At 38.4% G+C, this 12,683-nt stretch overlaps 1 protein-coding gene across 1 annotated transcript in view; it reads right to left on the bottom strand.

Moving 5' to 3' along the window:
* Nucleotides 1–460: 460 nt before the first annotated feature.
* LOC138591281 (mucin-2-like) overlaps nucleotides 461–12,683 on the bottom strand; it is a 152,326-nt gene continuing 140,103 nt past the window's right edge. Inside the window, exons 36-46 of the mRNA XM_069661861.1 lie at nucleotides 11,794–11,915; nucleotides 11,676–11,707; nucleotides 11,422–11,590; nucleotides 9,790–9,885; nucleotides 7,429–7,469; nucleotides 3,583–4,125; nucleotides 2,576–2,674; nucleotides 1,670–1,798; nucleotides 1,532–1,571; nucleotides 1,301–1,421; nucleotides 461–681 (exon numbers count right to left, since the gene is read on the bottom strand). Coding sequence (XP_069517962.1) covers nucleotides 480–681; nucleotides 1,301–1,421; nucleotides 1,532–1,571; nucleotides 1,670–1,798; nucleotides 2,576–2,674; nucleotides 3,583–4,125; nucleotides 7,429–7,469; nucleotides 9,790–9,885; nucleotides 11,422–11,590; nucleotides 11,676–11,707; nucleotides 11,794–11,915 — 1,594 coding nt within the window. The 3' untranslated portion in view covers nucleotides 461–479. The remainder of the gene's footprint in view (nucleotides 682–1,300; nucleotides 1,422–1,531; nucleotides 1,572–1,669; nucleotides 1,799–2,575; nucleotides 2,675–3,582; nucleotides 4,126–7,428; nucleotides 7,470–9,789; nucleotides 9,886–11,421; nucleotides 11,591–11,675; nucleotides 11,708–11,793; nucleotides 11,916–12,683) is intronic.

Raw genomic sequence — 12,683 nt, forward strand, 5'->3', positions numbered from 1 at the left:
ATCATTCTCTGATCCCAGGGTGGTGCCCCATAATCAGTCATTCTGATTGAGAATTTTTATTATTAATATTATTAATAATAATTATTAATATTTTATTAATAATCAAATTGCTCAAACCAAATCCCACCACCTCCCATTTAAATGCGGCAAAAAACGCAGGAACTGAAACAAACTGACCTTTGTTATCATCTGCCAAGAATATATACAGACATACAGATTTGCTTTAAAGTATTCTTATCACATGATTAATTCCCCAAAAATAAAAAAGAATGTTCACACAAGTGTTTTTGTTGCAGATATCTATTTTTTTTACTATTGATTTGAATGAAGAAAGATTACATCACAGTAGTCTGTTTTGACACTGAAAAAGAAGACAGTTTGGCCACAAATATTTAAACAAGAGATCTACTGAATAAGGGGGTCAAAGGTTAAGTCTTGCATCGTGTCTTCAAGGGTTCAGTCCAGCAGAGAGTAATTGATCAGCGTCTCCTGCGGCGCTTCAGTGGAACAGTTGTCCCTCCCACACACTCTGCTCTGTTGCAGTGACAGGTTTCCACTACAGTATAGCTGTGCTGGACCTTGGAGCCATCAGCACATTGCAGCTCCACCTGCCTCTCACTGGTGGTGTCTTCTTGGCAACACTCACACTGGTGCATCATTGTGTTGGCTGCAGCAGAATACCTGCACACACACAGACAGAGAAAACAACTCTTAATCTGAAATTCTGACTACAATAGCTCTATCACTTAATCATCTACCGGCCTTATAATCTGATAAACTTAGTTAAACTGTACAGAACCCTTAAATGCATGATTTTTGAGTCATAGTTTTTAATTCTTGTTGTCTTGTACTAGTGTAGCTTTAGCTATATGAGCTGCTGCAGAGTGAGTGATACTGTCAAGTTGACCCTGGATTATATGTTTTTTGATCCAAGACCCAAATCATCATATTGATTCTGGAAAGGTTTGTTTGTTGATAACCCTCTGTTTTTAGCTCATTTTTTGTCATGTCGATAACTTGCACTATCCAGGAACCACATGGTGATAACTGTCCTGGATAACATGTACATAACAGTAACATGACAGTGGTTGTGCTGTGTAAATACAACACATTATCCAGAATCAATGATGTTCTAAGTTCAAGAAGCGAATTATTCAGGTTTTAACATGTTAGTGCAGGTCCTGTACAGGTACTGTAATAAATAGCTTTCAGTGAGCTATAGAAAAGGATATGTATCATTCTCCTGTTCAATTTAATTATGAATTATACTTCCCAAAGCAAAAAAAGTAAATAGACTTACATGGACAAGCTTCCACAGTGTCCAGCGCAGTATGTCATGTTGACCAGCTGCACGCTCTTACAGTCGTTCACCTTGATGACTTCCTGCTTACTGAGGACCTCACAGATGCTGCGCAGCTTGCCTGTAAGACACAGCAACTGTTCTATCAATGGTCCCAACAGGCTCTAACACACGGATTTGTCCTCCAAATAAGGAGTTATTATATTAAATATTCTGCCTCCACTAACTTACAGGTTCTGCAGCATCCACTTGCATCAGCTGTTTCTGTACCCTGGAGGAGGAAGACACATGTCATGTTGTGTGTCAGACATGGACAGTATGTGTTGAGACAGGGGAGGGATCTTAGTTATAGAGATTTGATTAACTTACAGGTTCACAGTCCAAGGGATTAAAGGCAGGGCAAATGGTCTTGGTCTCCGTAGTCATAAGCTGTCCATTAATGTTCTCACATTTATATTGCACACACTTGTTACCGGGAAGTACAAACGTTTGGTTGACCTATATTATGAGAAAAAACAGAAGCAAATTTAAATTCGAAACAAATAAATCATCTTTAACATTTTCAACTCACATGCAATGGAATGTTGAAACAAATGGGGGAGAGGGTTGTAAACCCCCCCTTCATACCATTTGTGTTCAATTTGCCCCAGAGCAGAGCTAACGGCCTAGCTCTCTTCCTGCTGGGGTCAAATGACCAGGTCAGGCCTGGATCAGGCCTATCCTGATGCCACGCTACACCTTAAAGGTACAGATCGTGTGAGCATGAAGCTTAGCTTTTTCCATGCCATCTTGTGTAGTTTATCAGGCCAGGCCACACCTGTTTTCTTTGTTCAATTGACGCAGACTTGATTCGCCATTTTGAATACACGTGTGGCACGACCACCTTTGTGGGAGCACCACCATCTTGTCCTCTCTCTCTGCACCCACATTCAATCACTGACTCTCTCTCTCTCTCTTACACACACACACAAACTTTGCGTTAATGCAACTACACTTGTGATGCAGAGAAAGTGTGGCAAGAACTAAAAGGTTTAAATGTTACAAGGCTATATAAATAGCTTCAGGCTTTTTGTTTTATTTTATCATTTTGAAACGTGAAACGTTTTGAATTAATGGTTGAAAATATGAGTTGTTTTTTGTGTGTAAAGTGTATTTTTCTTTTCTCCTTGTCTTATTTTCATTAAAAACATTCTGAATATATATATCTTAATTGTTGATTGTAAAAAAGAAATTGTAAAGAAATGGAAGAAAAGGCTCCACAGCGGCAGTACTGACCTCAATTATATGTGTTGTGTTTTCAGGTGCAATGAGGAAACAGCTCTTCTGAACACATTTCCCGCAACACTCTTCAGGTACAGCCTGGTATTTAAAACCCTGGTGACAGAGTGACAGAGAGTGAAAAATATCAAACATCTTTGGGTTTGTAAGAAATTGCTGCATTGTGGCGGAAATGGGGAGGAACAAATGGGAATGCCTCTCCGATCGTAATAGTCGGGAAGGAATGGCGTTTCCTCTCAGATTTCGGAAATCTATTCAATGTTTTTTGATTAGGGGAAAATAGCACACTGTTTTACACAATTTCTAATGTGTATTAAAACAGACAATTGGTTGTGGTAAAAGGCTAAACAAAGTTAGCAACAGCCCACAATGTTTGTCAATTGTTCAAAATACTGATTGGTCACTTTCTGACCCGACTTCCAGAGCCAGCAAGATATTCCGGAAAACTGAGTCTAACCTGCCTCACTCATGGATCCAGTGGGTTGTGGTGTGTCAGGGATTATTTATCTTGAAAGTGAGAAAAACTGTGCCTTGTAAAACCCTCTGAGAACCAGTGGATTTTACACGTCCATAAATATTAGGTGTTAAGATCATTCGTGTTTTAAACAATTGTCAGCCTGTTTATTCACATTTAACAACAGACAAAGCATTAACCAACAAGTCAGCCTAACTTCTGTCAACAAAGCTAAAACGAAAAGTTTCAAAGTATGTGGACAGTCTCCCTAGTTAGTCAAGAGGTGTTTTGTTTTCTTTTAGAAGAAAATAGACTTAAGTCTCAAATAAAAAAATATAAATGTTAGTTATTTGCTTTATCTATATACATAAAACCACTCTGCATTTATCTGGTATTTTCCCTTGTTTTTTTTTTATAATCTCAACTTTGAAAGTGTTCATAGACAGTGATTATAAATATGTCTCCAGTTGTGATGCATTTAGAATGCTGTCGTGTAACAGTGGTTGTGAATGTGTGTGCATTTGTTGGTAAGACCTGTGACTGAGCTTACTTCAGAGCAGTTTGTGTTGCAAACAATAGGTGTGCATTGAATGATGTTCAGCTTTGTGATTGGATCCATTTTTGGGCCACAGTAACACTCCAGGCAGGGCCCAGGTTTTAAAGGCTCTCCCATTCCTGATGTTGTTCCTGATGGTTGTCCTGTTCCTGCGGCAGTGGTTCCTGATGGTTGTCCCGCTCCTCCTGATGTGATTCCTGATGGTGGTCCTCCTCCTGCTGTTGTTCCTGATGGTGGTCCTCCTCCTGCTGTTGTTGTTTCTGATGGCTCTCCCACTCTTGCTGTCATGGTTCCTGATGGTTGTCCTGCTCCTGCTGTCATGGTTCCTGATGGTTGTGCCACTCCTACTGTTGTTCCTGATGGTTGTCCCACTGATGGTTGCCCTGCTCCTGCTATTGTTGTTCCTGATGGTTGTCCAGCCTCTGTTGTTGTAGTTCCTGATGGTTGACCTGCTCCTTGTGATGTTGTTCCTGATGGTTGTCCTGGTGTTTTTGTTGGTCCTGATGGTGAATCTGGTGTTGGTATCTTGGAACCTGGCTAAAGAATACAAATTGATTAACGTTAACTATCAAACATTTTGTTGAAGCCATTTCTGTTAACAACACATTTAAACTTTAATATATACATTTTTTGCTTGCCTTAAATCTTTATATTAATCTAATGATAAAATGTGTTTAATTTTGAATATAATTTTGTATACTTACCTATTTGATTTGTTTCTACAGAGGAGTAGGGTTTTTTCATGTGACTGACTCTAATTATAGGTCACGCCCTACGGCTGCTAGTTGTCAGTCTAGCAATGTCGGACGGGTTGGACTGTGGCTCAATGCCAATTTTGACCACACACACTCGTCGTCACCAAGCTGCTTTAATTTCTCAGTATAGCAAGTTTATTCGTTTATTTATTCTTTTCGTTATCTTTTGAGTTTATTTAGAGTTTTGAGATCGTTTTTGTCAATATTTTTTGCAAAATAAATAAATCAAAGTGGAACAAGATCCTGGAAGTGTGTATTTATACAGACTCTACCCGTTCAAGGCATCGATTTTACTGCCGATACACATTTCATTTAAGTATTACAAGAAAGCTTTGACACCTGTATTTTATTTTATTCGATCTAGATCCCAAAGAAAAAAAAACAGACACATTGTGGCTTTATATTCATACTGACTTATTGCGAACAAAACAAGAGGTGCAAACATGAGTCTAACTGACTTATTGCTACTTCATTGCACAGAATGCTTTAATGACATTAATGTTTTATGAACCCGTGGTAAAACAAATAATAATTCCAAGGACTGACTGCTGTTCACACTGCACTTTGTTGCACCTTAATACATAAGAGTTTTAAGCATTTCACAAAGAGCTGAAGAGGATATGATTGGTTATGGGTGGGGAAGCAGCGACTTTTAACTGCGCTAAAAACTTCAAGCTTATTTAATCGTAAAGGCTTCGCTATACCAGTTATTTCTGGTCTCACTCTCATAAAACAGGCTAGTAAGTTTGTTTTTTTTGGCGCAACCTGCACGGACCGAAAAGAAAGTGACACCTGTGGTGCACACAGTCATGTTAATTAATGCATAATAATCGTGACACCGTGATTATTCCTCTGACTATAATCGTACCATCAAAATCTCTAATCGTTGCATCCCTAGCTATGGGTGGTTTTGAGACTGGTCACAGTTGATCTGTGATCCGTACAGATCACAACTCTAGGTTGATCTAGGTGATCAATGGAGCGATGAAGTTGAACATCATTTTGTGAAATACAATTTTTTTTTCTAAATCTCTATGCAGAGTATCAATGAAATAAGACAACACAAAGTGATGTGTTTTACTCTAATGGACAATAATCAGAGGTGTAGACTTCATGAAGTGTGATGTAGACGCTGATGATCATTTGTTTGTTTTGGGGGGGTAAGCTTAGCAGTTGCTACAATAGCTTCACTGTTGTGCATTTCACAGCACATTGGCTACTTTCAGTTAAAAAAGAGCTTTCACACTCCTTGTTTGATTGTAACTGTGAAGGCGTTCATTTACTACCAAAACCAGCTGGTAAATGCTTGATAACAATTCATTTATTATTAGTAACTTTGTTATGTTGTATGCATGTTCACCAGTCTTTGGTGTCTTAAATTCAGTAATTCAGTCCTGAATTTCCCCCCTGGGGATCAATAAAGGATCATCTTATTATGAAATCACTGTTACTAATCACACAATTATGTTGTTACTCATAACTTGCGCTACATAAGTTATTCTGCCTTTTATGCTCACTCCCACAGTGTGTGCTGCACGCGCAACAATCGCTTGACCTCACGTCACGACTTGACTAGAGTCCAAACATGGATAAGGCAAAATGGCAGAGCAACCTACAACTTTTGAGGGATGGCGATATCGACATTACTTTGAATTTTTCACTTGGAAGGACAATAATTTAATGATAAGTGCAAACTGTGTCCATGCCAGGAGCGCCTATCCACTGCTGTGAACACAACATGGAACATAACCAAGAACCTGAACCCAAGTAATTCTCAAGCTGAGTGTATGCCGTCCCCAACAAAGCAGCCAAAGCTTGCTTCTTGACAAAAGTTAACAAATGCAGAGTTTAACAGGCTTGTAGCATTGTTTAGTAGAGGAAATGTTTCCCGTTTCTACAGTAGAATCGACGTCTTTCTTTCAGAAACATACTTGGCAAAATACAGACAACCCCTTATAAGGACAGGACTTTATGCTGATAGGTGGGCGTATGTAAGATTTAACGTTATATTATTAACTACCAGTTGTGCAACAATGCATCTAATTTAAGTTTCCATTCGTCACATGCAATCATTTGGGCACAATCACAGTGAAGACTCTGGGATGCACAAGAGTAACGCAAAAGTAATGTCACCAATTACTTTCCACAGGGAGTAATTAAGTAAAGTAATGCGTTACTTTTTTAATAAGTAACAAGTAATGCAATACTTTTTTTGAGTAACGATCCCAACACTGATGTTCACTCACATTTATTACAGAAACTGTCTGGCGTCCAAAAACTGAAGAGATAATACCAAAAATAAAGCTCACTGTTTGTTGTTCTGCTGTGACTCACACAACACATGCTGCAGGTGATGCAGTAAAGTGAGTACAAAAATACATGCAAATCCCAATGAGCGGTGTGCATATGTTCTGTGTTTAATGAAGCCATAATGCTATGTGAAAAACTTGTTTCTGTAGATTAGACAACAGCACACTTGTACAGAGGGGTTTATGTGTTTGTAATTGTAATTGTAATTGTAATGAACAGCTTATTATATTACTTTTTTAAAAGCAATTAAATAAAAAAAATTATCTCTGCTTGAATGAATTGTTGAAAAATTTGTATGTGAAGTAATACAGGAAATTCATGATGTGATACACTGAGAAGCATGGACATATATAGATTTCGGGTAATTAAGATTAACAGTGACAGTCATGGCTAGCCGGAGCGAGAAAGTCATTCTAAATATACCTTTTTTTTTGCTGATCTGAAAAATGATCCGATCCGTGACTCGTTGTTCAACTGTGACATGATCTGAACCAGAGTGTTGTGATCTGGTTCACTCCTAGTTATGGGTATTCTTGAAGACAATAACTGCACCTCATCATTTATACCAATGAACATCTACCATTTATATGAAGATGTGTTGTGGTTGTATAATATTTTGAGTATTTTTAAATGTTAATTGACAGCAACCATTATTCTTGCCTATTTTTACCTTTTCATCACTGCTCATTTTCAGTTAAAGGGATGCATAATCCTAATTTTTCTGAACATTGACAAATTGGTTTACTGACATCTGGAGTTAGAACTGCACACTTACCATGTACTCAGTGTTTTCATAGACACATACAACTTTAGGTACTGCAAAAAAAGAAAAAGATATAAGTTAGATCATTATTGACACTTGTTTATCAGATAGATACCAAAAAGATTCAAGATTTTACGGTGAGCGACACATTTGACTATTAAAATAAAGATTTGTCATCGGAAATCACATCTTACCCATAACAAGATGAGCAAAGAAGATATGAGATGAGATCAGATGTACTGGTACCTTAGCCCCAGAACTCATTTCCATAGAGAAATTTAACAAACTTACCCTATTAATCATTAGCACCACCCAGTCATACAATAAAACCATCTGTCCCTACAACCACCTAATATGTGCTATAAAAACAATTACAAACACAAGTGAGGTTGTTGTTGGAGTCTTACGAAGTATTTTATGTGTACGGAGTATTTTGAATATTATTCTGACTATTAACCAGATGTTTTAATGTGGTTTCGGTGTCAAATTTCCTGTCTCGCTAGATCTGCTCCATGCTGAACTGATGCGCAGTGCTCCGGTATCCAGCAGAAATAGAGCCCTGCATATCTCAAGTGGAGAGTTCCGGACTGCCGGAGCTGTGACGCAGCAGAGATGCAGCTCAGTGGAGCAGGTGGAAGCACTTTCATTGACTGAAGTGAAAAGTATCAGCTCTGCTGCCGTAACGGAGCGGAGACAGACTGAACACACATCTGGTGGAATTTGAGGGTTATCCTATTCAGGGTTGGAGGGCTCCCAGCTGTCATTGGGAAAGAGGCGGGGTACACCCTGGACAGGTTTCAAGCTCACATTCATACCTATGGGCAATGTAGAGTCATCAATTAACCTAACAAGCATGTCTTTGGACTGTGGGAAGAAGGCCGTAGTACCCAGAGGGAACCCATGCATGCACAGGGAGAACATGCAAACTCCACCCAGAAAGCCTGCTTTGTCCAAACTGGGGTTTAAACTAGGAACCTTCTAGTTGTGAGGCAACAGCGCTAACCACTGCACAACCGTGCAGCCTTGAAATAACTTCACACACTTAAATAATGTTGACTCAAAAACCTTGGAAGAAACAGTTTGGCATCTTAAATCATCAACATGTTGTCTTGGCATACTTGTGTGTGACTTTTGCAACAAATATTTTTAATGTGGTGCAAACTGACTTAAAAGAAAAAGTAAATAGCTCACTGCTATCAGGCATTTTCCAAAAGTCACTTAAGACAGCTGTCATTAAACCACTTTGAAAAAGAGAACTCTAGATGCCTCTGTGTTAAACAACTACAGACCTAAATTTCTGTTTATAGCTCAGATAACAGATGACATTTGACACTGTGGATCACAGACAGGTTAGAAAACTGGGTTGGAATCTCAGGAACAGCTCTTAATTGGTACTTAGAAGAGTTATTTTGTTACTTTTGGTAGTTAGGATTCTGATAGATTTGTTTTGACACATGGAATCCCTCAGGGATCAGTTCTTTGACCCCTTCTTTTTAATGTTATTATGCACCCCTTGAGTCAAATTCCACAGAAGAGCAATACTGACTACCATAGTTATGCAGATGATACTGTGATATATGTGGCTCTTTCACCTAATGATTGCAGTCCCATAGAGTCAATAAGCCAATGTTTAGAGAAAATCAATAATTGGATGAGCCAAAACTTCCTTCAGTTAAACAGGAACAAAACAGAGACTATTATGTTCAAAAACAAACAGAAAAGGCTCAGCATCAGTAAACATTTTGAGTCTCTGGCTCTAAAGACTAAAGACCAAGTCTGTAATCTTCAATGCTAATAGATTCCAATCTCGCCTTTGTTAACATTATCAAAGCAATCTCCAAAACAGCATTTTATCAGATAAAAAATATTGCCAGAACTAAAGCGTTTGTGTCCTAAAAAGACAAAGAGAGGCTCATCCATGCTTTTATGTCAAGTAGGGTTGATTAGTGTAATGGTCTTCTAACCAGACTTCCTAAAAAGACCATGAAATGGCTGCAGCTCATTCAGAATGCTGCTGCTAGAACTCTGACAAGGACTAAAAGAATGGAGCACATTACTCCGGTTTCTCTGCACAGGCTTCCAGTTAACTACAAAATAGATTATAATGTGTTTCAGCTGGTATACAAGTTATTGAATGGTATAGGCCTGTAATATAATTGTTTAAAATGATTCAACCAAACAGGAACCTTAAATCTGCTGCCACAGGTCAGCTAGTTCAGCTGAGAGTCCTAATAAACATGGTGAAGAAGCGTTTAGCCACGAAGCTGCTTGTAACTGGAACAAACATATGTTTCGTGTGCACATTCTACAATACATATAATACACAAGCAGATAATTCTCTGCTGACAGATGTACACTGATTGAATCACATACCACATGTGTAGGATTGGCAGCAGGTGCCTTGTGAGTACGACAGCTCGAAGCCCAGCGGGCAGTTCATTGGAGTCGGAAACAGGGCTACGTCGCATTCTGTCGGGGACAAAGGGATAGGAATCATGAGTTTAACGTGGAGGTTTACCTCAACTTGTACCACAAGTTAGTAACTTACAATTACAAACTTAGAAAGCCAGGCTGGATTTAAAAAATGTGCTCTCACATATTACAGTAAAACAAGCCTGAGCAGCATTGCTCCAGCAGCAGGTGGTTGAACTGAATCAGTTACCCTCTGGTAACAAACCCACTTCTCTAACATTTTACAACTGACCATTGTTCAAAGAATTCCTTTTTGTTTCCTAGGTTTCCCTTCAGTACTTCCCTGAGGACATCTTCCTATTGAGCCCTGAAACCAGCTCAGTATTACATCACATTTAAAACGTCTGATGGATTACATATCTTGCTACAATTTAATTACACAAAAACAATTAAAACCACCATATGCTAGAAGGTAGAAAAACACATTCTTCAATCAGAGACCTATCAACTACAGTGACGCCTGGAGTCTTTGTTAAGAGTGAAGGACAGAGACTCCGCAGTCTCACATGGTCTGTTGTGTATTATCTTATTAGCTCTGTACATATTTTTTAGGATTCACAATTTTTTAGGATACACTTGTTAGCTACTTATTTTTATGTGCCTTACTATAATGTTGCACTATCCACTTGTCGCACTATCTACTTATGCTGCTATAACAATTTGGTGCGTCGATTGATTTGTGGATTTTATTTTAATTTCTGTTTAAACCGTTAATAGATGCAATACATTAGTGACTTGATACTGAAAGGAACATGTCCCTATGCCCTTGACACTCCGTTTCACCTCAGAGGAGAGGATGGATTAAAAGGTCTGAATCCAGTAGAATTTAGCATTGATCCGAGCACTAAAATTAACCATAAGATGACAGAAGGGGTTGGACTGTGTTACTTTGGAGGTAGGCTGGTGTTGCCCACCTTATTAAAAGTTATAAATAGTTATTAAAAGTTATAAACAGCCGACTGTATTTTATGCTTTATAAACAAACATGGTGGGTCTCAAGTGAAGTGAAGCCTCAGCATCTACTCCCTAGAAATGTTTCCTTAATTTCGGAAAGCTGTATTTATTTTATTTTATTTTTTATTTTACAGGGACAATGCTTATTAATCAACATTTCTGTAAATATGCCAGAGTTAGCCAAAAAGGTAGTTTACATCTGTAGTCCCTGGCCAGATATTAAAATAGGCTTATAGGTAGCTTTTAAGCTAACTGCAAAGAAAGACCTGCCGTTATCTCACCTCAACACCAAAATAACTAGTGGACCACGAAACTAGTGGAAAAATTTACTAATCCCATGCTGATTTTCATGTTCAGTTAGTTCATGCTAGTCCTTGAAAAAATTGTTCTAGTAGTAGTCATATCCAGTCTGTTGCATCCATTCAGTACGGACCAGGAGGCACCCAACACTGTGACAAACTGCACAACAACAAGGCAAACTATGGACGTCTCACTTGCCAGATAAGAATGTTGATGATTCAGTACAGTCAGTAAAGAAGGTGAAATAAGCAAATCTACTTCTCCAAAACTACAACTGACCACATGAATGTGTTGAGCAGCAGCCGTCCGTCTTGGTAACCAGTTTCTGGCCAGGCTCGCTGCAGTCAGGGATCATTACTGTTGCACAGGGAACAGGCTGACACTGGACGCTCATGGAGTCCTTGTCACACTCACAGATGTCGCAGCCACTTTTCCATGTTTCACCAGGCTGGTTAAGAGAAATAAAAACAGTTCAGACACACAGCTAAGCTTTGCTTGTGTACATAAATGTATGTTTGTGGCAGAGTTCTCACCATTTTTGGTTTTCCATCAGGTCCAACACAGTCTGAAATTCAAACAGAAACAAATGTTTGTGGAGCTGTAGATGTGCAATTTGATGAATTATGAGTTATCTATGGAATTTTTTCTTACCACAAGAGGGGACACAATCTTCATAGACTTGGTTGAATAAGGTGGTGCCATGGGGACAGAAGCAACCCTCCTTAGTGTCGTTAGAAGATGATATACCTCCTGCGTTGAACTTGTTGTTGTATCTGATGTCGCAAATTAAATGAATGTTTATATGTGTCAAATATTCAGTAATCAAAACTAACTTCTTAGAAATGCGTACCTCATCTAGACAAGTGGCGTCTTTTATTTATTTTTTACAATGTATGATTACTCCATAATACACTAAATGATGTGTAAATATGCTAATTTCAGTGACTGCAATAGTTCACGAGTGTAGAATTCAACATTCTGTCAGAACTTTGTGTTTTTTTTGTTTGATAAAATTCTCAAACTCACCACATTACATCCACCATGACTTCAACATTTAATTTTACTCTATTATAAGGTTGGAGGTTTATTCAACAAGACACTTGGGCTTAACCTTTGATAGATGTTGATTCAGCAAAATATGCGAGAGGATAATATTTTAAATAAGACTTAGATTTTTGAAATAAACAATAGGGCCACGTTTTGTTTTTTGCCACACAAATTGCTAAATCGTAGCACAAAATACTGATTTCTTATGAATTTTTAAATGTTTAACTCGATTGCTTCAGCAAAGACAAGTTGACAAAGAACTGGACCTGTGAGCAAACTTTCATTTACTTTCAGGGGGGGCAAATGTAACTGGCAATGACTGTGACTATGGGTCGCTACATCTGTCGTTTGTTTTTCTAACACTGTTTGTGAAATTGTCTGATTTTGATTGAGTGGGCCACAAATGGTTATCATATTTGGTCGGATGTCGCAACGGCTCATTAAGAGATAAACGTGGATTTATGTCAGCATATCGATCTTTGGTCATTTTGGGG

This window comes from Semicossyphus pulcher, unplaced genomic scaffold, assembly GCF_022749685.1.
Source record: "Semicossyphus pulcher isolate SPU_LCO1_2020_fin unplaced genomic scaffold, fSemPul1.0.p SCAF_1, whole genome shotgun sequence".
Classification (NCBI taxonomy): Eukaryota; Metazoa; Chordata; class Actinopteri; order Labriformes; family Labridae; genus Semicossyphus; species Semicossyphus pulcher.